This window comes from Phasianus colchicus, chromosome 25, assembly GCF_987193195.1.
Source record: "Phasianus colchicus chromosome 25, bPhaCol1.hap1.1, whole genome shotgun sequence".
Lineage (NCBI taxonomy): Eukaryota > Metazoa > Chordata > Aves > Galliformes > Phasianidae > Phasianus > Phasianus colchicus.
The window spans coordinates 1132854-1157454 of NC_143460.1; the positions used below are offsets into that span (position 1 = coordinate 1132854).

The 24601-nt window shown below is 50.8% G+C and overlaps 3 protein-coding genes across 11 annotated transcripts in view; 2 read left to right on the forward strand and 1 right to left on the reverse strand.

Annotated features, from left to right (window-relative positions):
- Nucleotides 1-410: 410 nt before the first annotated feature.
- On the reverse strand, nt 411-3019 carry BYSL (bystin like). Its single transcript, XM_031605847.2, has 6 exons — nt 2616-3019; nt 2391-2529; nt 2009-2142; nt 1623-1783; nt 1237-1339; nt 411-1026 (listed from the first exon to the last, which is right to left on the reverse strand). The coding sequence occupies exons 1-6, from the start codon at nt 3017-3019 to the stop codon at nt 678-680; spliced, it is 1290 nt and encodes a 429-aa protein (XP_031461707.2). The 3' UTR covers nt 411-677.
- MED20 (mediator complex subunit 20) lies at nt 2984-7453 on the forward strand. Of its 2 annotated transcripts, XM_031605852.2 has the most exons (4): nt 2997-3114; nt 3202-3353; nt 4850-5103; nt 6803-7453. In XM_031605852.2, exons 1-4 carry the CDS (start codon nt 3101-3103, stop codon nt 7016-7018), a joined length of 636 nt encoding a protein of 211 aa, XP_031461712.1. In that variant the 5' UTR covers nt 2997-3100; the 3' UTR covers nt 7019-7453. The 2 variants fall into 2 exon arrangements, with proteins under 2 accessions (XP_089980529.1, XP_031461712.1); XM_090124403.1 differs by lacking the exon at nt 3202-3353 and having other exon boundaries at nt 2984-3114.
- Nucleotides 7454-10031: 2578 nt separating this feature from the next.
- USP49 (ubiquitin specific peptidase 49) overlaps nt 10032-24601 on the forward strand; it is a 32460-nt gene continuing 17890 nt past the window's right edge. For 2 of the 8 annotated variants that reach the window (XM_031605844.2, XM_031605845.2), the window contains exons 1-3: nt 10282-10367; nt 17806-17889; nt 23723-23768. The gene's annotated coding sequence lies outside the window, so the exon portion shown is untranslated. Of the gene's footprint in view, nt 10056-10281; nt 10368-11909; nt 16648-17805; nt 17890-23722; nt 23769-24601 lie in introns of those variants that run through there. The other 6 variants (XM_090124388.1, XM_090124387.1, XM_090124389.1 and 3 more) reach the window with 6 other exon arrangements.

Consider the following 24601-nt stretch of genomic DNA (forward strand, 5'->3'; position numbering starts at 1 on the left):
GGGGCTGTACACAGGGTCCCTGGGTTGGCACAGGAGGTCAGGTGCTGGCAGCAAACCTGGAAGCACCACCTGTAGCACTTTCTTCATTTTAGAGTAGCTGTGGGCTCTGGGAACAGTCTGGGGGCCCCAACCTTGGCCCCCACCTTTCTCACTGAAGGAAGATGTTTAACCCCTGCCTTTTTGCCCAACATCGCACAGACCACTTAATGTGCAGCAGTCGGAAACGTGCCTGCTGCCAGCAGGGAGACGAGAGTCGCACAGCCCCTGCCCTCCTTTTGCAGTCGGGACAGCTCCTGCAGTGCAGTGCTGCAAGGAGCCCAGGGTTGGTGGCTTTGCTCTGCCCCCTGCTGGGGACAGGACAGGACGATGTGTGGATGCAGCCACAGAAAGATGCAAATGCAGAATAGGGCTACTCTAGACTGCGGGACCCAGCTTGGGCTTTATTTTCCAGAACAGGAGCAGGACAAAACCTACTGCTTTCCTGGGTGCCAGGGGCATGGGGCTGCCTTGCAACAAGCAGTGCAGGGAGCACAGCCCAGCCCTGGGGGTACAGCACCACGAGCAGTGGTATCCCAGGGCTGGATGTTCCCAAACACCTCCTGGAGGCACTGCTCCCAGCAGTGTGCAGCAGCCCCCAGGAGCAGGCCAGGCTTACGCTGTTTCCCCACCTCCTCCCCTCACTCCATGGCTGCAGGCTCCTGCCCCTCCACATCCCGCGTCTTGGAGTTTGCCAGCTCCCTCCGGATCTCCACTGAGATCTGCGGATGGCTGTGGAACTTGAGCAGCTCGAGCAGAGCCTCCTTCTGATCTGAAGACAGGTCCTCCTTGTAGCGCTGGGCGAGAGCCAGGAAGCTCTGGTGCCACAGCACAGGCAGGGTGCGCGGGTCTGTGCGGAAGGCCAAGAAATGGAAGACCAGGGCATCCACCACGCGGAAGGGCAGCGCGTACTTCTTGTCGATGAGCAGCCGAAGGAAGATGCTGTTGGCACCGTTGTATGGCATCTCAGCGATCTTCAGCATGGCTGCACTGTGGGGACAGAGGGAGCAGCAGGTGAGGGCAGGGCCAGCAGCAGCCGGGGGACACCCAGCACAAAAAGGACAGTTTCCAATCTCAGCCCTGGGCAAAGGTGATGAGCAAAGTTCTCCCACTCTGAGCTGCTGGATGGGCTGAGGGATAGATCTGGTGTCCCTGAAAGCAAACTGTTCTCCCCACGATGACTTTGCCCCACTGCGTTACCTGGAGTGCAGGACAGGGATGGAACACTTGGTGAGGATGCTGCCGATGATGATGGCCTCCCGCAGCGTGCAGGTCCCCGATTCACACAAAGGGATGAGGATTCCTGTGGGAGGAGAAGAGTTGGGCACCACTGTTCATCATCACAGCAGGCAGAACTGCAGGGTGTGAGGCTCAGCCTTGCTCTCTCGGGGCACATTTAACCCGAGGAAATAACAGTTCCTCTGCATCATGGACGTCCTTTCACCTTCCTCCACCACACTGAGCCCCCACAGCCACAAAGAGAGCAGTGTACAGAAGTAGTGTTGTGCAACACACTGCCCTGCCGAGCTGCTGCACACTGCAGCAGGCTCCCATGGGTGGAGTGCAGCCCCGCAGGAAGCCCCTACCTTTGAACCACGCTCCTGGCTTGAATAGAGCCTTCTTCAAAGCCATGTAGAGGTGGAAGTTGAGGCGCTTATACTCAGCAATATCATCTCTGACCCGTGGCAACAGCACCAGGTTGTAAAACCTCTGGGCCATCCTCTCCTTCAGGTTGGATGAAAATATCCTGTGAAATGCAAAGCATGAAGTGAGGTGTGTGCTCTGCATCTCCAGAGCCAGGTTCTGAGAGCAGGGGACTGCAGGAACCCTCTCCTCTGTCTCTGGGCATTCCTGCTGCTCCAAGGCACGGGGAGGGAGGAGCAGGGTGTAGGACACACGATGGTATTTTGTACATCTCGTTCCATTGCGGAAAGAGAAAACAACAGCTCAGAGTGCACTGTGCTGGTCCCACCTTGTGGCCTGGTACATTGCCGCTGCCGTCCACGTCTCAGGCTCTGTGATGTAGAGGATCTGCTCCCAGTTGGACAAGGCAGGAATGATTTTAAACGCCTTGGGGAGTTTCCCACTCCTGTATTTGGACAGCACCTTCAGTGAAAGCAGAGGGGGTGTGGTTTGTCTCAAGGTTGTAAGCAAGCTGTCTGCTTGCTGGAAAGGCGCTGTGCTGGGTCTCTGCTCAGCGTGGGGCAGTGCTGCGTGCCGCGTGCGTCCCCATCATCAGCGTCCCCCACCATGAGATCTACGGCATCCCCGAGGAAGCAGCAGCGATGCCATCGCTGCACTGGGGTGGAGGTGCCACAAAGGTGTGCGTGGGGCAGGGGCCGCAGTGCCCTCACCTCCCGGACACCTCTGTACACCTCCAGCACGCGGGGGTCGAGTTGGGGCACGGGGCGGCCCGACAGCTCCGACAGCACCGTCTGCACCTCCGTCTGCTTCTCCGTGATCTTCTCCATGATTACGTCAGCCAGCGTCCGCCTGGGGGGCCGGGAGGGGTCGGTGCTGAGGAACTGGGGCTCCCCGTCCGCCGCCCCCGCCCCCTCCTCCCCCCCCCCGCCCCGCACCTGAGCGGCGGGGCGCGGCTCATGAACAGCTCCAGCGCCTTCTCGTCCTCGGGGTCCACCTCCACGTCCCCACCGCCGCACCGCCCGTCCCATTCGGCGGCCCGCCGCAGGGTCGGCCATTCCTCGTCCTCCTCGTCCTCCTCCGAGCCGGGGCCGCCCGGGGTCGCGCAGCGCTGCGGCAGCGGTCGGGCGGGCGCCCCGGGGCCGTGCTCGGCCTCCAGCTCCTCCTGCTGCCTCCGCGCCTCCCGCAGGATGCGCCGGGCCAGCCGCGGCCCCACGTAACCTCCGTCCCGCTCCTCCGCATCGCCCTCCGCCTCCCGGCCCCGGCGCTGCCGCGCTCGCGGGGCGGCGGCCCTCAGGATCTGCTCGTGCAGCGGCTCCGCGCCGCGCGCCGCCTTCGGCATGGCGGCCCTCGGACACGTGCTGCGCGTGCGCGCGCCCGACCTTCCGCCGCCGCTTCCGGTGCCGGGCGGGGAGCCGGAGCGATGGGGGTCACCTGGTGAGGGGCCGGGGGGGGCTTTTGGGGGGGGGGGGGGGGTTCCGCGCGCGTCCCCGCGGCTGCTTAGAGCCGTTTGTCGCCCCGCAGCGTGACGCAGGTGCCCGTGTTGGAGGGGAAGAGCGTGCAGCAGACGGTGGAGCTGCTGAGCAAGAAGCTGGAGCTGCTGGGCGCCGAGAAGCACGGCGCGTTCGGCGTGGACTGCGAGACGTACCACACGGCCGCCGCCATCAGCAGCCAAGGTGGGCGGCGGGGCGGGGCGGGGCGGTGCCCGCCGTCGGGGCAGCTCCACGCGTGCTGCCGAGCCCGAGGCTCGCCGCCCGCACAGGGATTTCGGCCTGCGGCCCCTCCAGGGCTCCTGGCGCAGAACGGCCGGAAAGGAGCTCTGCGGGGAGAACCTGGGGGTCCCGGCGGCCGGCAGGGCGACCGCGAGCCGTCAGCTGCCCCGGTGTTCGTGGGGCGCGCGGCTCAGAGCGCAGCCGGCGGGGCGAGGCGGCGCTGCTCCGCTCCGCTCTGCCCGGAGGAGCCGGAGCGCTGCGCCCAGTGCCGGGCTCCCCAGTAATGGGCGGACACGGGGCTGCTGCAGAGCCCGCGGAGGCGGTGGGAGCCTGGAGCGTCTCCTGATGTTTCCATCAAGGCTGAGAGCCCTGGGGCTGGAGAAGAGACGGTTCGGAGGAGGGGGGGAATCGTAGCAATCTGTACAAATATTGTAGGTGGGTGTCGAGATAATGGGGCCGTGCTCTGTTTGCTGGTGCCCCGCGATAGGATGGGGGGCACTGGGCACAGACTGGAACTCAGGAAGTTCTGTCTGAATATGAGAAAAAACTGCATTGTGGCCCAACTGGAGCTTGGCAAGGGGTGCAAAGAAGAATAAGAAAGGCTTCTACAGGAGCCTCAATCACAAAAGGAAAGTCCATGAGTAAACTCTCATGGACCCCGTACACATAAGCAACACAGACTGGCTGGTAACAACAGACAAGGAGAATGCTGGAGGATGCAACAACTTTTTGTCTCAGTCTTTACTGCTCTTCGCACAGCCCTAGAGCAGATGGGTCAGAAGCTGGGAGCTGGGGGAGCAATGCCCTCCTGCTGGAAGCAAAGATCAGGTTTGTGACCGTCTGAGGACTGTGAATGACGCTAAGTCCATGGGTGCAATGAGATGCATCCAGCAGTCCTGAGGAAATTGGCTGACATGGTCACCAAGGCACTCAGTGACATTTGAACAGTCGTGGTGACTACCACCCTGTCCACCCTACCTCCATGCCAGGAGAGATCGTGGAGCTGATCCTCCTGGAAGCCATCCTGAGGCCCATAAAAGAGAGGGAGGTGATATGGGATTACCAGCTGGAGTTCCCAAGTCAGGTCCTGCCCGGCTGACCTTGTTGCATTTTATGGTGGTGTAACCCCAGCAGTGGACAAGGGAAGAGGCACTGATGTCCTCCATCGGGACTTCAGTAAGGTCTTTGACATCATCCCCCACAGCATCCCTTTCTCCAAACTGGGAAGATATGATGGGTGGACCATTTGATGGATGAGGAACTGGTTGCAAGATTTCTTTCCTCTTTAAGTGTTAAGAAGTAAATACTGTCTGTTCACTGAACTGCTGGATAACAGTGTGTGTGTGAATGGTACAGGGACAGCGGGACTGAGGCAGCAAGGAGAACAAAGGAAGAACAGGTGCTTCCTTCTTTAAAGCACGTACAAGTGCAGCTGAAAGTGCTGTTGCTCTTTATTTCAGGGCAGACGGGCAAGCTGATGTACGTGATGCACAACTCTGAGTATCCCCTCAGCTGCTTCGCTCTCTTTGAAAACGGTCCCTGCCTCATAGCAGATGCCAACTTCGATACGCTCATGGTGAAGCTGAAAGGCTTCTTCCAGAACGCCAAGGCAAACAAGATTGAGAGCCGGGGCACGCGCTACCAGTACTGCGACTTCCTGGTGAAGGTGGGCACCGTTACGATGGGTCCCAGCGCCCGGGGGATATCTGTGGAGGTAAGAATCACCTATAAAGGTATGAAATCCAGCTGCAGGTAGGGAAATCCTATGCTAGAGGCTCAGCTGGAAACCTTGAGTCCCTTCTGTGTATCAGTTGTGTTATTAGCTGCTGGCAGTTTGTACTGGATGCGTTCATGTGTGCAGGCAGAGCATTTATCTCCTTTTCACACTAAGGTTTAATTCAGGTACTGCAGGGCTCAGCTCTGCCTACAGAAAAGCCTGCTGTTGAGGTGTCCATAGACAAAACCCTGAAGGGATGCCATCCAACCAAAAGTTGCTTAAAGTCCTGATGCACAATGCTGGAAGTGCACTTCATGTTAATAAACATACTGAGGTGGGTAGAACACTTTGCTGCTAATTTAATGCTGGTTTGGGTTTTACTTTCTTTCCTGACCTTGTGCAGACAGTGGCTGGGCTGAGCAGCACCAAGCGTTGCCCTCCTGCCACAGGTTTGGCTCTAAAGCTGTCCTCATCAGAGAGCTGTGTGCTGCGGGTGTCAGTGCTGCCCCACGTGTGCTGACCTGGGTTGCTGCACCGTGGGGTGCTGTGTGGGCTCAGAGCCTCTCATCAGATGGCTCTGCTCAGTGCTGTGGCTGCTGATGAGACTTGAGAGCATCAGTCCCAGCATGGCCACTGTTGTCGGGTGTCCGATGGGGTGGAAGCTGGGCTGCAGCAAACCGTGAACACTCCAGAGGGAGATGCATCTGTGCACGTGACCCTTTGTGGCAGGACCCAGGAAGGCATGTGGGGAGGTGGTTGGCTGATTGCAGGTGTGAGCGCAAGGCACTTAAGCTATGGACAAGCCTTAGTATCTCAGAAACATCTTGGATTAAGACGAGGAGCTGGGCTGTGCTGGTACAGGAAGGGCAAAGCAGAGAGCAGGTGGGGCTCCAGACACGTAGATGTGTTGGTGCCTAGCAGTCTTTCGGGTAGCTGAGAATTAGGTGTTGGAAGATCTTTCAAAATCTGAGCTTATGTCTTCCTAAACACAAAATCCTATTAACTGGTCTATAATTAATAATGATGCTGCATCTACCCAGGCAGGTGTTCCTAGTTAGCAGGGATGGGATTGAGAAGTGTCTTCATAGGAATAAACACAAATGTAGTGGTGTGAGCACTGCTGTTGACCTGGGGTTAAAGAGAATCTTGTTTTACCCTAAACTTGAGTTCAGGACCAGATTTTCCTGGCAGTCTGGTTGCTTCTGCTTCGGTTTAGTTGTTTTCAGGGTGTCCATTAGGACATAATCCCTGATCTGGAACTGCAAGTCCTTAAATCCCAAGGGCTTATCATTACACACCTGAAAGATGTTATGGCCACATAAGCTGTTAATATACCAACTTGTGGGAATGAAGTTTATCATTGTTTTTCCACTACTGGAGATTTAATGTGACCAGTGAACCTACAGGGTAGATTTACCTTTCTTTTTCTTCTCTTTTGAAGAGGTGGCTTGCGTATTCCCTGCGTGTCATGTTTGAATGTGTTTGCCCATCCTTCTGCTGTTATATGCTCAACATTCGCAAAGAGAAAAGCACTGTTATCCCTCTGCAGCCACAGCACAGAGGGGCTGGTTGCTGGCTTCAAACTCTTGATGCATATCTCGTATTTAAAACAGTGAGGCAGGGAGAGGAACATGCGTTGTCCTCTGCATGGTTATGGCCCTGCAGTGAGCTTCAGGGCTGTGTTTTTTGTTGCCAGGTGGAGTATTGCCCCTGTGTGATAGCCAACGACTGCTGGAACCTGCTGATGGAGTTCATGCAGAGCTTCATGGGGAGCCACACTCCCGGCATCCCGTCTGTGTTTGGCACCAAACATGACAGCATCTACAGCCCCGCGGACACAATGGTTCAGTACATGGAGCTGTTCAACAAGATCCGCAAGCAGCAGCAGGTGCCTGTAGCAGGAATCAGATGAAAGGACTCCCAGAGCTCTGTGCAGAGCGGCTGCATCCTTTCTGCAGATCAGGAGTCCCCCCCCAAAAAGCGGCACTGCAGTCAGCCCGAGGTTTTTTCCTTCCAATTCTCTTTGCACCATTTGAAAGCAAGGGTTTTGAATGCCATGAGGATTTCTTCTTCTTGTCCTTCTCCTCCTTTTTCCTTCTCTGTGTGTCTGTGCTCAGGCCCATGGCTCTGATGGTTCTCAGTGCAGTGCTTCATGCAGGGGATTACCGTTTGTTGGCAGAGGAATCCCAGCCAAATGCATGCAAAGGGCAGAATCTCATTGAATGCAAACAGCTAGGAGAGGATTTTTATTTTTTTTTACAATAATATTTGTGTGCAAATGTCTTGTTATTTTTCATCAAAATAAAAAGCTGTCTTTTTGTGAGAAGATGGAGTCTGTGCACAGCGAGTGTTGTTCTGCTTTGTACTGTTTGTTCACAGGTTTTGAAATGTTCTGTTGCATGGAGACAATTCTTTAGCAGAGTTTTATCTTTGATTAGGTTCAAGAGCTTTATACCACTGTAGCAAACTAATTTCCCTGTGGCAAAATCTCCAGGAATTCTTGCATTCCTGTTATAGGTATGTTCTTAGCTTGCCTTCATCTTTTATATCAGATGGGAGTATTAAAGTCTTCCACTTCTCAGTTAAAGCCCAGTGCTAAATAAATAAAGAAGTGTGGCAGGAGCCCTCTCATGCACTGGAAGAGAATACCAACTGCTTTGTCTCACTGTTTGAAAGGTCTGCAATAAATGTCCCATTCCTGCACACTATTCCTCTCTGGAGAAATCCTGGTGACATCAGCAGATTTACTGGAGTAAGGAGGATCTGGGGAATGAGAGCCAAAGATTTATGATGAGGCTTAACGGTACAATATCAGTTGAATATTTTTCGGTGATGACTTATTTTTATGGCAGGAAAAGCAGGGAAATCACATCCCTTTTGAGCTATTTGTCCCCTTGGTTTTACATATTCAGCATCTGTCTGGCTTGTAGATGCAGTTTTTCCCTCTCTGACCCCCCCCCTGCTCCACCCCCTGCCTGGTCTCAGAAGCAGCACAACACCCTCATTCAGCCACCACCCTCTGTGCTGAGCTTCCCTTGCTGAGTTCCTGGGAAGGCTGTGCTCAGCACGGTTCCAGCTCCGCAGCCATTGTCCTGGACAAAAAGAAAGGTGTAAGGGGATTTGCTAATGGAACAATGGGCTCCTGGTAAAGAAGCAGTGTGTCTTGCTAGCAAGAACAATTTTGGTTACTTGCCGATAAATGGGTCCTGAAGATTCTGAAGAGAAAATAAAAGAAAGAGATTTTTTTTCCTCTCAAATAGATTTTTTTCAATCTGAAACAGCAGGCAGTAAAGAAGCTGCTTTTTAGTTGATTTGCTGACTGGTGGAGAACTAATTACTTAGCAGTGGCTTCTTTTTTATTTTCATTTATACCTGTAAACCTAATTAACTCTCAAAGGGTCTAGAGCTTTCAGCATAGGCATTTAATACATTTAATCAGCACTGGCTCTAGAAGGAGCTGGTTGATAAGCCATCATAAATAGCAGAACGCACTGTAAGTGCATGAGAAATTCCAACATGCTGACCATGCTGCGTTTCTGCAGCTCCCAGCTCGAGTTGATGAGTTGTGCACTGACTTCAGCAGGACTATTGGTTTTCAAGTGATGGTTACAGAACGTGAGCTGCAGTCAGCTAAGTGTGGCTGCAAAAACACACTCAGCTATTTGTATGGGCAGTTATTTCAGTCTTGTGTCACTTTTTAAATCTTAAGCTTAAAAGAAAAGAATTTCCTTTTAATGACCAGATTAGTCACACTGAGCAGTGCCAGTGCTTTACTAATTCCTGAAAGATGGTCTGAAAAATACAAAACATGTGCTGGAATCTCTGGGGACTTCTGTGCTCTTATTAATATGCTGTGCTGTTCCCAGAGTAACAAAACGGGACCCCTTGAGCTACGTTCTGCCTTCAATTACACCACTGCAGCCACTGACGTCAGCAGGCTTCCACGTGTGTAAGGACGGGTAGGATTTGGCTCTCTATGCCCGAGCAAAAACGTCTGCTGCTGTTGCTGCATTCTGTAAGCCAGGGGATCAGCTGTCCCAAATGAGGGGCTGCTTTTACACCGGGACTTTTCACAGAATTGCCCGGGTTGGAAGGGACCTCAAGGATCACGAAGCTCCAACCCCCTGCCACACGCAGGGCCACCAACCTCCACCTTTCATACCTGCCCAGGGCCCCATCCAACCTGGCCTTGAACACCTCCAGGATGGACGGGGCATCCACAGCCTCGTGGGCAGCTGTTCCAGCACCTCACCGCTCTCACAGTAAAGAACTTCCCCCTGACGTCCAACCTCAGTCCTCCCTGCCTATCTTTCACATTCCGATGGACAAAACAACTTCTTTCCTTTCAATCCCCATCAGCTGCAGTAAAGCCTCGCTCGGCCCCCAGCGTCACCGCGGCTCCGAACGCCGGTCTGCATCTCGGCGAGTCTTCGGGGGGCTTTCGGTAGCGCCAGCTTAACGGCTCGTGCCAGGGTATCCGAAAACCACCTCGCTTTGCCAGTCGAGGCACGGTGCGGAAGGCTGTTTTCCCCAGGCCTCGTCAATCATCAACTTTAATCACCCGTTCTAATTCTTCTGTCCAGAATGGCGCGCTGGGGTTCTGTAAGGTGAGGAGGTGGGCTGGGGGGTCCGGCGTCCCCCGCTGGGTGCCCCGTGCTGCGGCTCGTGTTCCTCCATCAGCTCAGCGCCCCGCCGCCCCCCGAGGGTCTCCCCGCCCCCACCGCCTCAGAGCCCCGTCAGCGCCGCGCTGCCCCTTTAAGAGTCCCTTTGTCTCCGCTCCATCCTTATTTACCCTCCTGCTTCTCAACCGAACTTCAGCCCGGGATTCACAAAGCCCGCTACGTCACCGCCCGGGGCCGGGCCCAGCCGCTCCCCGCCCCTCAGCGCCGCCGTCCCTCTACTCAACCGTGAGCCATTCAGGAGCGCCCCCTAGCGGCTGCGCAAAGCTCGTAAGCTCCACCAGAGCTTCCTCTACCCCGGCGCTACCTACGCAAACAGCGTCCGCTTGAACGCCGGCCGCGCCGTCTGCGCCCGGGACGGCGCCGCGCTCTGCTACGTCCGCGCCGGACGGAATTGGCGTAGGCGGCGGCGGTGAATGGGGAGCGAAGCGAGGGGCGGAGCGAGCGCGCTGTGTGGCGCGCTCTCCGGCCAATAGCGGGGCGGGGCGGGGCGCGGCGGGCGGCCAATGGGCGGGGAGAGGGCGTGGCCGGCGGCGTTGGGGTGTCTCACGCTGGTGACAGCTCGCGCGTGCGATGATGGCGGTAAATAAAGGGAGCGGGGGGGGGACCCCCTGCGGGGCGGGTGGGAGGGGTCCTCGTCCTGCAGCCACCTGGGGGTGGGGGGTCGCGGCCGAGCGCTCCCACGGTGGGGGGCGCATCTCGGGGGGGAGGCGGGGTACCTGCGAGGGCGGGCAGGGCGCGCGGGGGGGTCCGGGGGCTGAGCGGAGGCTCCGGGCCGGGGGGCGCCGCGCCGCCGCCTTTGTGTGCGGGCGGGAGCCGCGAGCGGCCCCAACTTTCCCTTTGTTGCGGCGCGGGGCAGCGCGGCCGTTGTGAAGGGGGGGGGCGGGGGGAGCGGCGGCGCTTCTGGCGGGAGGACGAAACCCCGGCAGCTCCGGGCGGGCGGCGCTGCGATCCGCTCGGCCCTGCGCGTGGCGCTGAGCCGCGGGGCCGCGAGGAGCTCGGGGAGTTCGGCTCCGGGCTGAGGGAGGCACCGAGCGGGGCGGGCGGGACGCGGGCGTCGAGGAGGAGCTGCTGCCGCTAAGGAGCCGGGCTGCCCGGCGGCGGATTCGTCGCTCCGACGGGAGGAGATGGCGGGTATTCGGGGCGCTCAGACGCGGCTCTGCCAGCGCTCGTTTTCCCCCGTCCTCTTCCCCGTGGATGGCGGAGGCTTCACGTGAGAAAGGGGCTCTGAAAGTGGCGGCGTTCCGGGGCTGGCGCAGCTGTCGCTGTTGCGCAAGTTGTGTTTGTCCCCGGTGCATTTTTTTACCCGGCGGCAGCCGCACGCGCGGCGCTTTACGGAGCGTTGAAATCGGGGTTGAATTCAGCTGTTGCGCATCCGGAGATCGCTGCTGAAGAGTTAAAGGTCGTCGCAGCGGCCGCGGAGGTGCAGCGGCTCCGTCACGCACTGCGACGGAGAAAGCGTGCTGAGCCCCGCGTGCTGCGGCTCGGAGCGGCGCTGCTGTGAGCCGAAGCGCCGCGGAGCACCGCGCTGCCGGTGGTGGTTCGGAACCTGCGGGGAAACCGAGTCCCGCTCGGCTCGGGCCGGCCCCGCTGCTCGCGGTGTGGAAGAGCGGAGCGCGGCTTCCTGCTCGGAACGCGGCGTCGTCTCTCATCTGGGGTTCGCTTGCTTGTAGCTCTTCCCTGCTCACATCTGACAGCTCGCTCTGTTTCCTTCCTTGCTAAGGTGCACTTAGTTGCTGATCGCTTTCTTTAAATGATTGCTTGGTTCTCAGCACTTGTACATGAGCACTTTGGTGGTGACAAAAGTGATCTGTGTTACAGAATCCATCTTTTAAGATCTTATTTTGATCAGCTTCAGGGTTTCCTTTGGTAGTGTTGTGTCCTCCCCCTCCCTTCACCTCTCCCCTCCTTCCCCCATCCTTCCCCTTTGATATCCATTTCTACACTGAAGTTTCTTAGGACTTCTGCTAGGACTCACAGAGTGAGGCGTAGCTGTGTGCTCACCGTCAGAGGGGGTTAGCTGGTTGATTCAGGTCAGCCAGGAAATGGAATTGCTTGAAAATTTGGCTTCTGTCTTACAAGACACACACATGTGAGCTCTTCCACATGCGTGTTTGGTTTCAGGAAGTATGTGAAGGTTTCTGAAGCTGTCCTCAGTTCTGAGTCAAAGCAGAACTCAAGGCTTCTGCCTTCAAGTTGCACGTTAGAAAGGAACAGAGAGGTGCTGAGATCGGTGGTTTGAAAACCTCACCTGTAACGCCATACAGCGATTGAGATGGAATGGGAGAAAAAGGTAATGTATGAGTTCCACAGTAACAGCCAGCTTTGAGCTGCACTGCTTTATGTGCTGTGAAGGACTCTGCCTGATAGCTGAATGCTGAGAGTTCTGTATGGGAATTCTCACTGGTGGATGAGCGTGAAACTTCTGCTGCAGCATCGCTGTGGTTCTCACCTCGAGCGTTCCATCAGGGCTTTGGCTTGGGGTTCTGTGGATTGGTGTTGTTTTTTTTTTTTCCCTCCCCACTGTGGGGAGTGAAACGTCCAGAGCTGCTGTTGTCTCAGCAGCGTGTTGTTAATTGCTGTGTGTGTGAACTCTCCACCTTCCCTGAGCACTTGAGCACAACGAGCAGAGCTGTGCTGGGCAGCAGGAGCCCCCATCGCTCTCTTCAGTGGAAGACCTTCCTCGTTAGCACAAAGCCCTTGATGAACAATTGCTCTGGAGCACGAGCTGCACTAAGCAATTGCAATGTATATATATTATTTAAATCAGAAATCAATGTATTCCTAACATTCAGTGCATCAACCAGAACGTGCTGCTTAGTTCTTCCTGCTTGTGAACACTGCTGCTGCCGCTCTCCACTTCTGAGATCAAAGATGGCTCTGCTGATGCTGCTGAGCTGCACACAGCTTTGCCACCACTGAGTTATGGGCCCCAGCATGCAGACAGCAGCACAAACAGCCCCTTCACCAAGGGGTGATGGAGAAGAGGCAGAAGCCCACGCGGAGTGCTGTGAATGTCATCAAGAAGTAATTCCTCCGCGGTCTGAACAAGTTTGTGGTACGCCTGCAGCGAGTAATTCCTATCACAGCTACTGAGCACAATGCGAATTAAAGTGCTCTTTATTGCGCTGTTTTCTGCTGCTTTTGAAGGATCTTCCCCTTCCCCCCATACTGTTGCAAAGTGATTTAGTAGCATAGGTAGAAACAAAGAAAACTTGGCTGCGTTGTGCTAAATGTTGTTAATTAGCCGACAGTAATGAGCTGACGTTAACTATTACACCTCCAGTGCACGACAAAGATGGGTTTGAAATCTCTGAGGAAGTGCCAGCAGTCTTGTTGGGGAGCACCTTGTGTGGAAGGGATGCTTCAAAAGGAAGCTCACAAGGCAAGTTCCAGTTCATCAGAACAATCGGATATCACACTGTCCTTTTCAGAGCCTCCCTGACAAAGCAGCAGCACAACACGGACAGCTGGCTGTGTGTCTGAGGCTCCTTCCTCCAGCAGTGCACACCTGCCCTCTCCTTGTCCCACTGCTTTGCTCTGTGGTTCAGCCGTGTTTTCAGGTGAAGAAGAGCACTGAAATATGTGGATGCGAGGGCTCAAAGTTGGGATGAGTGCATTTAAAATGTATCTCGTGTAACACGTTGGTCGTGACAAATGTGTGCTCACAATAGGAGATGTGTTTTCAGTGTTTTCTAATTGAAATGCAAAAGGCCGCTTTAAGGAAGGAAAAAAACATCTTCAGACACAGGAATTCCTACAGACCGTTGCTAAATAACTGCTAAAAAACTGCTAAATAACACGCTCCATCTCGGTTTTCAAAAGTTTTATTTGTTATGGTACATCCCAGTGTGTAGTATATATCACAAAACCTTTTACACCCCAGCCTCTAGCCAAGTGTACTGGAAAAGAAGCTTTCTTTTTTTTTTGCTCTGTGTGAGACCAGTGGTGGCTTTGAAAGAATCAATTTAATGGAGAAAAGTTCATTGATGCTCTTTTCAGTCTTTTCAGTCAAACTATAGAAGATCAGGCCAAGAGTTATGGGCCGCAGCTGCATTCTTCCATTGAGACCTTCTATAGGACATCAGCTGAGCTGATTAAGAAATGGTGACCACAGCTATGTGCCCTTGTTCACTCTGAAATGCAAATCCGTCCCCTTGATTGCGAAGCATTGCCTTACAACCATATTTTCCCATTCACTTTCAGTGGGCGGCTTGGGTTTGGTTAAGAAATACTGTCCTGTAATTACATTCTGTCTCTCTCTCGTGCTATGAAAAGCCTCTGGAGAGAATTTGAGGATTTGGTGAGGAAGAGGGACCTTTGCAGCCCATCTAGGTGGGTGTGCAGATGGAGCAACATGTGGCTTTTAGCTAGAAGTACTGACAGGGTATCTTAAGAAGGGCAGTCAGTGCTAGTTTGTGTTCCTGCACTGCTGCTGCTTTGATCCCCCATTTCCTGGAAGAGAGCCGTGGCTCTGAGCTTGGCTCCATTCAAATGATGCACGATAGGTGTGCTTTCCTTCTATTCCAATTGCAAAACTGCACATTGGATGAACTCCTTTCCTTCCTGTGCTGGGGCCGGGCTTGTCTCTCTCCCAGTAACTTCACAACTCACTTCAGAATGTCACTTGTGTTGCACACTCAGTGCATTCCGGCTGGATAACAAGTGCCTTGTCTGAAGAGAATCGCACAGATGTGTGGCTGACTTCTAACTCAAGCATTATCTGCGAAAATACAGAACTGTGGGCCATCAAAACAAGTGATTTGTTCACATACTGCACTTCAGCTTTGGTGTGAATGCTTTTTCTCCCCTCTGTGTGCAGATCTGTGTAATGCTGTCACGTGAGGGCCTTGTGGCTTTTTTGGCTAATTAGGGGTTTGCTTTTATGTTCACTGTGTGGTTTTTGTTGCTCGGCTCTGTAGCTGGCAGTAGGTGGTGGATTTTCTGGGTGGCAGTTCCAAGCATGGATCGGAGCAGCCCACGTGGGTGGATGCACGTCTGTGCAGGTGTGCTGCTGGAGCAGAGGGAAGCCACGGCTCCTGATGAAGGGGTGGTGGCTGGCTTGGGATGTGCCAGAGGGGCCCGATGATGAATATTGAATCTTGGATTGCCTGCTCCTGAAGGAAAAAGAAAAGGTCATCACCTGACGGGGACAGATTGGTGGCTGGCTTTGGGCAGGGCACGCAGGGCGCTCTGTTGTCTGTAAGCTATCAGTGTGCCAGTGCAACATCCAGGAGCAGCACTGCACTCTCGCAGGAGCGTTGCCTTCAGCTTTTCCTCCCAGTGACCTTCATTAGTAGTTACCGGCTCACTTCCTTTTGGTTTCTTAGGGAAACTTTTTCCCCCCTCACTGCCCCTTCCCCTGCTTCTGTCTTGGAAATGCAGAAGCGCCGCGGTGAGGCAGCTCGATGCGCCAGGCTGTCAACTGTGCCAATTAAATGGAAGTCATTGGTAGATATCAGACCAGGTGCATGGGAAGGCTGCTGCTGGCCTTCCTTGATGCCTGGGGAGCGGGAGGAGGCCTGGTGCTGTGGCCCTGCACAGGTTGCACCGGCTCAGCACTGCCGCCCTGCTTTGTCGGTGTGCAGGGAAGCTGCTGGCTGACGGAAGGGAGCTCTTGGATGCTGCATGTGCAACGTTTTGTGTACAAATAAGTCCCACTTAAATATGTGCTCGATGTGCTCAGCAGACAGGAGCTGTAGCTCGTTGCTGCATGCGAGCGCTTCGTTTCCAGGCTCTGTAGCATCGGCCGTGTCTTCTGCAGCTCGAGCAATGTGCTGGGAACAAAAGCGCCGTGCTGAGCACAAAGAGCAGCTCGCTCTGGATAGCTGCTTCTCCCTGAGGAGAACAAAGTTTGGGGTTTTTGTCTGTTTTTTTTTCTTTCCGTATGTGCTTGCACACAAACATGGAAAAAATGTGTCTTAATTAGGGTGTGTGGGGGGGTTATTCTAGGCTTAAAGCAGTATGAATTATTTCAGGGGGAAAAAAAATCCACATAGAGCCCTGCTGTTCTTTTAAAAAAGAAAAACCACCCAAAGAAATCAAACCAGCCAACTGTTTGTGTGCAGGGGTTGGGAGAAAGAGCCCTCAGCCTGGCTTTAATGATGTTTAATCATTCTTTCGAAAATACAAAGGAGGTACTAAAAGCTGTTCAGCTAAGCTTTAGAGAACTAAGAGCTATAACTCAGATTCAGAAGTGATTTAGTTCCCGAGGTAAGTCTATAATCCTACCAGCCATGAGTTAATCTGTCATCAGACTAAGGCTGGAAGCAAATCTATTTAACTAAGAATAGTTAATTCACCTGACTGTGCGCCACGATGAAGACCCTTCTCCCAGCCACGACTTTGTTTTTGACAGGGGATGACGATAGCTGCTGTTTGTCAAAGGCAGGCAGAAAATCATCATTTGGATTTTGTGGTGTGGCGTCTCTGAGCATTTCTGGTTCCTTTCGGATGCTGGGGAAATGAGCGAGTCCCTGAATGTGAGGGCTGGTCTCCTGTTTATTGTAAGGTTGGAAGGCTGTAGGAGCAGCTTTTTGAGGTGGTGATGTCCAAACCAAATCCACCTCTCCCTCTTTCCTTTTCTTCTTGTCCTTTTGTTGTTTCACTTCAAAGCAAATTGATATGATGACCTCTGACCTCAGAGTAGGATAATTTACTAAAATAACAGATGCTGGCGAATTGGGCCTCAGCTGATTTTAAATTCTGTGAGATTATCAGTCTAATAGTTTGCAAATCAGGTTCCCGTTCCCTCATTCTGCCCTGGGAGAACAACGGCGCTGCCCCTCCGACGTTGCCTGTCGTGCTTCAGCCAGAGCTCGACTCACAGCACACAGATGAGGCACAATGCCGTCAGGAAGGGGTGCGAAAAGCTGGAAACCTTCCGTTGTTTTTGTCTTGTTTTAACCTCTGTTCTTCAGATGTCTCAAAGTGGAGCCTCGCAAAACGTGGCTGTGGAATGCTGTACTTCTATTTAATGCTATTTGCCTATTCATTACAGCCGTGCAGATAATAAGCCACAGCCTGCTGGGGTTGTCTTGTTCTTTATTGCTTCGGTAGATGGCACTGACATGCTCATTTGAGTGATTGCTTTCTGTGTTGTATCAGCTGCGATGTTGTTTTAGATTAGTTAATAGTCTGTCTAAGATTTTGCCAAGATGAGTATGAATTGGAATGGGGGAGGAAGAGCACCAGAGGACTCTACCCATAACTTACAAGTATTCACTGCCCACTCTAATCCGTCTTTGTGTCCATCACAAAGAGATCCTCGTGGACTGTTAGCCTGCTTCTGAGTGCCAGGGCTGCTCAGCTGATCTCTGCTGCAGCCATCGGGTTTGTGTGCGAGCAGTGCCAGGAGAATTCCGTGATGTGCTGGGGCTGTGAAACTTCATCTCATACCTGAAACAGCGCCTGGGTCTGCTTTGCTGTGTTGAAATTGGGTGTGTTTTGCTACCAACAACTGTCAGGTTTTGTGACAGACTGGGGGAACGGAGCGAGATGCACAGGTCAGAATGCAGCCTGTTCTGACCTTGTTAATAAAGCTCTTCGCCAGTGGTGGGAAATTGGTTTTGCTGATGCTGTTGTGAAGGCAGGCAGAATTTGGGGAGAATTTTTCCTATAGAAGGTTGAATGCAGTTCTGAAGTATTTTAAAAATACGGTGTCTGAACTATTACTGTCAGCCTCAACTCTGATTGCATTGCTTACATCAGAGCAGGACCAATGTGATCTACACTGGGTGTGAAAAACAGTGCGTTAAGATTCTGGTCCAAAGAAATAATGGCTTCTGCGTTCTGAAAGCAAACAGAATGAAACAGAGCAGCTTTTTTGGCTGTGCCATAGCAGGCTGTGATGAAAGGGAGTTCTGAGGTGGGGAAAGCGGGCACAGGAGAGAGTGGCTGTTTGTCTGTCTCCTTTGCTCCTGCTTTGTTAGGCCATGTTGAAAGCTAACGGTGCTTGTTTTGCTTAACTTGGACTTTGTTAGTTATGCAGTTATAGCATTCCTTGTTTGCTTGTGTGCAGGTCCTGCCCTGTGGATACGTAAGCACGTGCTCTGCCCGTCTGAGCAGCATCACCGAGCGCCTGTCCTTGCTGAGCTGGTCAGTGGTAAGTGGAAGGCAGCTCTGGTGCCAGCCCTGCTGTGCATCCCTGCAGTTTGGGGGTGGTGGGTGTCAAAACTGTAGTCTGAATGGCCAAATAGTGAAAATCGGTGTAGCTTTCACTTGGCATCAGTACTGCTAATTTTACATCAATTAGAGCTCCATTTTGTTTCTTTTTCCCAATTTTGACTTTTATTGTTTTTTACAGGAGTGATGTTCAGGGACAAACATGTACTAAACTTTAAACTGCTCTGCCATGCCACTCTGATGTTGTCAGCCATTAAGGATAACTGTAAATTCATGGATTCTGTGAAGCTGGTTGCTTGGCTCATAAAGTGAAGTTATTTGATACTGGGCAGCTAGCATCTACGTTCAGAGTGTTCTAATGCAAAACAATTCTTCACATTTTATTCTGAAAATTCAACCTATGTGTCTTTGCTGGAGTTGCTTTGGGCTCACACAGATGTAACACGCAGTGGAATTGCTGGGCTGCCTCTTGGCCTTGTTGACTGTTTCACTAAGAGTAGAGGAAGTGAATGGTTTTAATGTGGAGTGCCTCTTTTATACAGTATATCCATCTCATGTTTCCCAGCTTATTAACACTTCAAAAAAACAAACCAGAAGTAAAATCTGTGCAAAGAAAAGGGGAAGGAGGGATTTTATGTGCTTCAATAAACAAAGAAACACGGACTTCCAGAAAGCCACGAACTAAGAAGTGTATAGCATTTTGATAATGCTCTTTAACATGAACAGACATTCTGTAGAAAGTTCCCAGATTTTCATAGAGCTGCAGGATGTGTATATTTTCTTCCTGTTTAGTTTAAGGTGACTGTAAAAAAAGAAATAGCTCTCTTAAACCTGAGTTCAAGAGGTGATCTTACCATGGGAAACAGTAAGGGTGCTGGGGGCATTCCCTGAGATTGTAGGCACTTATTTTTGTCCATCTCTTGCACTTGGACATGAAGCAGTGCAAGTTTGGCTTAATAAGGACGTTTATATTTCATCTTTTAATATTTTCTTTTAAATATTCATCTTTTAAATTTTAAAAGCTTTCACACTCCAGTTTGTCTTGGCTGGGGAATTTCAACAGCAGTGCAAATTGGCTAGTTTATAAGGAGAACTCTAAAATGCTTTGGGAAATGAAGAAATTAGTCTTCTCTTTGCCTTCTTGTGATAATTTTCAAACTATAAATTGCCAGTTATGTTCCTAGTGAATGCTAAACTGTACTTGGTTGAAGGGAATCTTCATTAGGAAGGAATGTAGATAGAAGACACGCAGCTTTGTTGGCTGGCATACAGTATGAATTACTGCTCTTTGAGGACAGTCAGCATGCGGTCTTTTGTTTTAGTTAAAATTTCTTGTAGGAAAAGAGAGGGAGTTTTTCTAACTGAGATTTGTCAGCCAGCCTTCCTGGTAAAGGCAGATCATATCTGCAGCTGTGCTGTGTGTGTACAGCAGCTCACCGAGCACAGCAGAATATGGCAGCAAAGGAGACAGGCTCTTGTGTCTGCCCAGGGCATTGCCTTGTTTAGCAGCAGGGCCTGAGAGGACTGTACTTGTTTTCACTCTTGATCAGCACAGGCATGGTAATGGAAAGCTTCAGTTTACATGAGGCTGTAGGTTGAAGAATGTCAGTCATACTTAAAATAATCTGGGATGTGTTAAAACTTTTCCTAAAGTACTCAAAATTCCAGAGTTTTTGGGAAAAGAGAATGTTTTCTCATCACTGCTGCTTTCCTGGGGAAGCTTTCAGTGCTGAATGGAACTCAGCCTTAAGGATTTCTGTGGTGAACTCGGTGGTCAGGTAAACAGTACCTGAAGGAGTTGTGTTACTGTGCTGGTGTTGGTGCTGGGGTGACAAGGGGCCAGCACAGATGGCTGCTGCTGCTGGCAGTGCTGTGCCCAGTGTGCTGTGCTGCTGGGCTCTTCATGTCTATGGCTTGGAAGCTTTGAGATTTGTGCAGCTGTTTGCTGGTGCAAAATGTGAAGCACGTGGGCATCTTCTGGGCCACTTATCCCTGTAGTGGGGTGAGCTTTGGGGGGTGACTGATTCCTGCATTACGGGCACACTGGAGCCCCCAAGCCTTGGAAATGTTAGCAGTGGAGTGTGCAGTGCCTTGGGGAGTCTGTGCTCTTCGTTGTACACTTAACACCAGCTATGGACCAGCGCCCACCAACCTGAGCTTCCCAAGGCCTGGAGAAATCACATTTACGCTCACTGAGGATGCCAGGGCAGGACATAGGATATCCACACTCTCCGTGGTTCTGAGTGTTTTTTTTTTCCTCTTTGCAATGACTGAAGATTTCTTTGAAAACTGATTCCTAAGATTATGGGTTGCATGCAAAAGATGAGACTGCTCCTGTCACAGCTGGTCTGAGCTTCCCTTGTCTGGCTGGCTCTAAGCTGTGTTTCATTCATGTGTTCACTCTCCTTGCTTGTCCATCCTGTTCAAAGAAATGCTGTATACCTGATCTACACCTTCCTAGTGCTTTAGTTTTTTGTGTGTCTTTGTGTTAATTTGCCTGTAACTAACTTCAGTCTGTCATCTCAGCTGGAGAGAAGCACCCATGAAGCTGACAACTTTAAATTAAGTGTGCTGAGTAATTGGAAAAAATTGGTAAAGCACCTTTTATTTTCAGTGATACAGCATTGCTCCTGATATTGGGGGCCAGCATCATAAAACAGGAGGCATTACTTTTGGAGCAGCCCTCACACATGGGTGGCTCTTGCCAGCAGAGGAATGGGACTGTCTTGAGCAGGAAATTTTTGTCATCAACCGAGCAGCTCAGATTACATGTTTTCATTAGACATCTGGTTGGATAATTGGCTCCTCACAAGCAGGTAGGTTGAAATAATCAGAGGAATAAAGTTGTGAGTAGTTGTATGCAATTTTCAGCTACCCATTCTCCCTGCTATCTCCTCCTTTGCATTTTTGAGTTTTTGCAGCAGGCTCGAAGTTCTGCTCTAACGCTGTGTGTAGGAAGCTGTTTGCAGGCTGGGGTGACTGGAAGCTCCTTGCTTTTTGAGCCCAAGGTTTTTAAAGCAATTTGACAGAATGCAGTGTATTTGCACAGGATACCAAGGTTTGTTGGAAACCAAGAGCACCTCAGGATGCTTCACCTAAAGTGTTTTAGAACAAAACGAGATTCACATGAAGGCAAACGTGTTGTACTAAATGTGATACTTATACCCCGTGGACCAGTGAGATGCTGCTGTGTTTCACTTTTGCCCTTCCCAGGAGAGGAATGAAGGAATTTAAATGTCTTTGAAAGGTGACTTCCAGACTGCAGTGAAGGGTTTGGTGTCGGTGTTCCAGACTTCTGTTTATTCTGGATCCATTGGACAAATGCATGGTGTGTCTGGTTTCCACAGCTGAGCACCTCCACCTTTCCTGACGCAAAACCTTTTTTGTTTCGTGAAGGTTTATGTAGGAAGAAAGTAGTGAACGTCAACAGATCTGTACAGATGTCTGGAATCAGTTTCCAAATGTGTAACAATGGTACAAAAGAACGTAATGAAGTCATGTGCTTTATCTTAACACTCCTTTAGTGTTAAAATTGGTTTTGCTGCATTTGATTATTGAAGGTCTTATAGGATCTTGCCTTGAGTTTTCCCAGGATTGAGCCACACAGGTAAAGAAAGCAGAGGCTGACTTGTGCTTAAGGACTGGAAGTCATTCGCAAAGTGAGAATTTTTCATGCTATCTCTAGAACATTCCTGGTAGGCTGAGAAGAGCTGCTTGGTTGTATGCAATTAAATTCTTCCTCCTGCCCTTTTTTTCCCCATCCTATATTCGGAAAAGAAAAGGTTCAAGAAGGGAAGGAAAGGACCATTAGATAGCTTTATTTAAAATTAGATAAATTTGATGGAAGAAATTGTAAAACCAAGAAATAAACCCAATGTATTGTAACTACCAGGAGAAGATTTTGTGTTTGCTGGATCCAAGACCTTAAATGCAGGGAGCTGATTCTCCATTATTAACCTGGTTACTCATGCCTCGTGCTAGAGGGTCAAGCAGCCTCAGAATCATAGAATCATAAAATCATAGAATTGCTCAGGTTGGAAAAGACCTTAAAGATCACTGAGTCCAACCACGACCCAGCCAAACTACCCTATGAAATGTCTTCAGTGCCTCCAATATTCTCAGGCTTTCCCCCCCACCTTGTGCAACAGCACAGAGGTTCTAACTCATCTTCCTGTTTTCCTCTAATCATAGCTTTTTAATTTCCCCTGCCAGTGTGTTGTCTTTATTCTCTCTGGTAGTTGTGGCATGCAGTTTGTTTACCTACATAAAGCAGAGGAACGAATGTAGTCCTTAATTTGCCCTTAATTGTCTGCATGTGCCTTTTCCTGACTTAGTGATCTTTGGCATGTTGGCAAGGCTTACCCTCCAGACTGCTGCCAGCACGTGTTGCACAACGCCACAGAGCAAACTTCATTTATTTTTTTTTTCTCTCATTGGAGGGGTCAATTAAAGCGAATCAGTAGTGTGCGTTGTAACAGGAGGAAGAAATCCTGAGCTGAGGAGCCTGGCGGAGGCTCAGCTCACACAGCAGCCAGGTGCACTCACTGCGAGCCCTGGGAGGATGCTGGGGCAGCTTTGGTGTTAAACCCACGCTGACGAGAAACCAGAGATGTGCTTTGGCGGCTGTCTTGGGAGAGGAAGTTGAAAAGATGTGTAATGTAAGTCGTTCAGGCCGAGTCAACACCGTGCATTTCCAGCCTGCAGGGAAGCCCTGTGCGTATGCTGTTTGTGCACGGGGCTGAGGTGTGCAAGGGAAGCATCCTTAGGTGCCTAAAGAAAAGGAGGTGGGGAATATCATGTGTGATATGAGAGGTGCTTTTGTCCTGAGAGAGACTGAATTGAGGCACTGCAAAGCTGCTTTGTTAACTGAACAAAGTTGTTAAAATATCTGTCCTTTGCACACAGGAGATCTCGCTGGCCCACACAGGAAAAGCAAAAGCTGTTGACAAAAGGCTGTAATTCATCCACCGCAGCCTCCTTCATTGTTGAACATGGTTCCTTAATGCACTGTATCTGGTGTGTGATTGATTTCCTTGTAGCCTGTTACCCAGCTGAAACTAGCAACATATCTGCTTTTTTGGTGCTTTTTTTTCCTTGGAAATTGAGAATAAATGCAGTGCTCTTTGAAAATGTTGAGTCCTGAGACCTTGCAGAGCTGGTGAGTGCCTGTGCTTGGCAGCTGCTTCATCAGTCTCTAGAAAACAGCATTCAGAAACCCCGTCTTTTCTTTCCTGGTACAAAAACTGGGTATGCTGGTGAGACTCAAGGGTTAAATTCCCAACACTGTCGCATATGGCAGTGAGCAGAATCACAGATGTTGATGATACAACATAATTAGTATTCTTTTATGTAAATGAAGGCTGTCAATGTTACCATAGTGTCTATACTCTTTCAAGCTGGAATCTATGTGATGCCACTTGGATTCTCCAAGCCTAGACAGGATTATTTCACAATTTTCTATCAGGACTTGAGTGGAAAAATAAAGAAGAAGAGGGAAAGGAGGGAAGAAGGGGAGAGAAGGTGAGAAGGAACGCCTCCAGTTTGGAAGGAGGAGACCAGAGCTGTCCTTTTGTTTACTGGAGGGTTTTCAAAAGTCTCTTTGCAGGTCCTGGAATTTGTGAGAGAACGAACACAGTCCAAATGAGAGCTGCAGCCAATCTTTGAGCTGCTTTGGAGGGACAGTTCAGGCACTGCAGTCACCGCATTGGAATTAATTCTGAAGTGGCCGCTTGTGCTTTAATCTGAAGTAGAGAAGAGTTGAAGAATAAAAGGCCTTTGTGGTACATAGATTTATTTGTCTTTTTCTTTAACAGATTTCGTCTTTAGCAGCAGCATCACTGGAAAAAGACTGCAATTGAGGTAAATGTGCATCATTTTAGGTCCACTAAAAATAAGTCGTCTTAGCCTGGCCAGACAGGTTTTCTATATACATTCACAGGCAATTGTTAAATATTTATTCCATGGCTTTTGGAAAGCGTGCTCTTTCCTTCGTTATATTAAACCCTGTTCCTCAGAAAGTGGTGTTTTTGTGTTTTTTTTTTTCAAACTAAGCATTCTCTCCACCAGATCTGACACCATCTGTGACATCTGTAACCACCTTGTGTTTGTTATTGCTGTCCTTCCTCTCAGTACTGTGCATATTGCAGTTCTGTAGCCACAGAGGCATAAGCAAGCTAATTTAGTCTCTCTTGGATTATTACAACAGATACTTTTTTTTTCCCAATCTTTTTTGCCTTTGGCAAACTGCAGGTTTTTCCAATCTTTCTTTCCCGTGTAGTTCTTATTTTGTTGCAGTTCACTCTTGAAAACCATTTGTTACTTCATTTTTGGTTTTGTTTGAAAAATCGTCCAGAAATGAAATTTAATTCAGGAAAGATTCCCCCCCACACTGCACTCCTCCCCCCTACTTTCACAAAGTCACCAAAGCAGCCAAAATTGAAGCCATCACAGGAGATGCACGTTTTTGCTCCATGTTTTTGCTCAGATTTTTCCGCTGCCATATGTTGGGTCACCCACTACAAAAGGCTGACGACGAAGAGGCTACATGTGATCAGCAGATTTATAGATGATCAGAAATGAAAACAGAAAAATGAAATTCCTGAGAGTCTCTTCCATGTGAAATTTCTTAACGTCTGCATGCTTGGGTTCCTAAGCGCGCTCGTGCTTGGACTTCCAGATAACTCTGTTCTCTG

What these genes read in the sequence shown, in the direction of transcription:
- BYSL (XM_031605847.2), bottom strand. Translation starts at nt 3,019, where the DNA reads ATGCCGAAGGCGGCGCGCGGCGCGGAGCCGCTGCACGAGCAGATCCTG. An exon ending in TGTACAGAGGTGTCCGGGAG is followed by an intron (nt 2,143 to 2,390) that starts GTGAGGGCACTG and finishes CTTTCACTGAAG; the next exon opens with GTGCTGTCCAAATACAGGAG. An exon ending in GCAATGTACCAGGCCACAAG is followed by an intron (nt 1,784 to 2,008) that starts GTGGGACCAGCA and finishes TGCATTTCACAG; the next exon opens with GATATTTTCATCCAACCTGA.
- MED20 (XM_031605852.2), top strand. An exon ending in CGCCGCCATCAGCAGCCAAG is followed by an intron (nt 3,354 to 4,849) that starts GTGGGCGGCGGG and finishes TCTTTATTTCAG; the next exon opens with GGCAGACGGGCAAGCTGATG. An exon ending in CCCGGGGGATATCTGTGGAG is followed by an intron (nt 5,104 to 6,802) that starts GTAAGAATCACC and finishes TTTTGTTGCCAG; the next exon opens with GTGGAGTATTGCCCCTGTGT.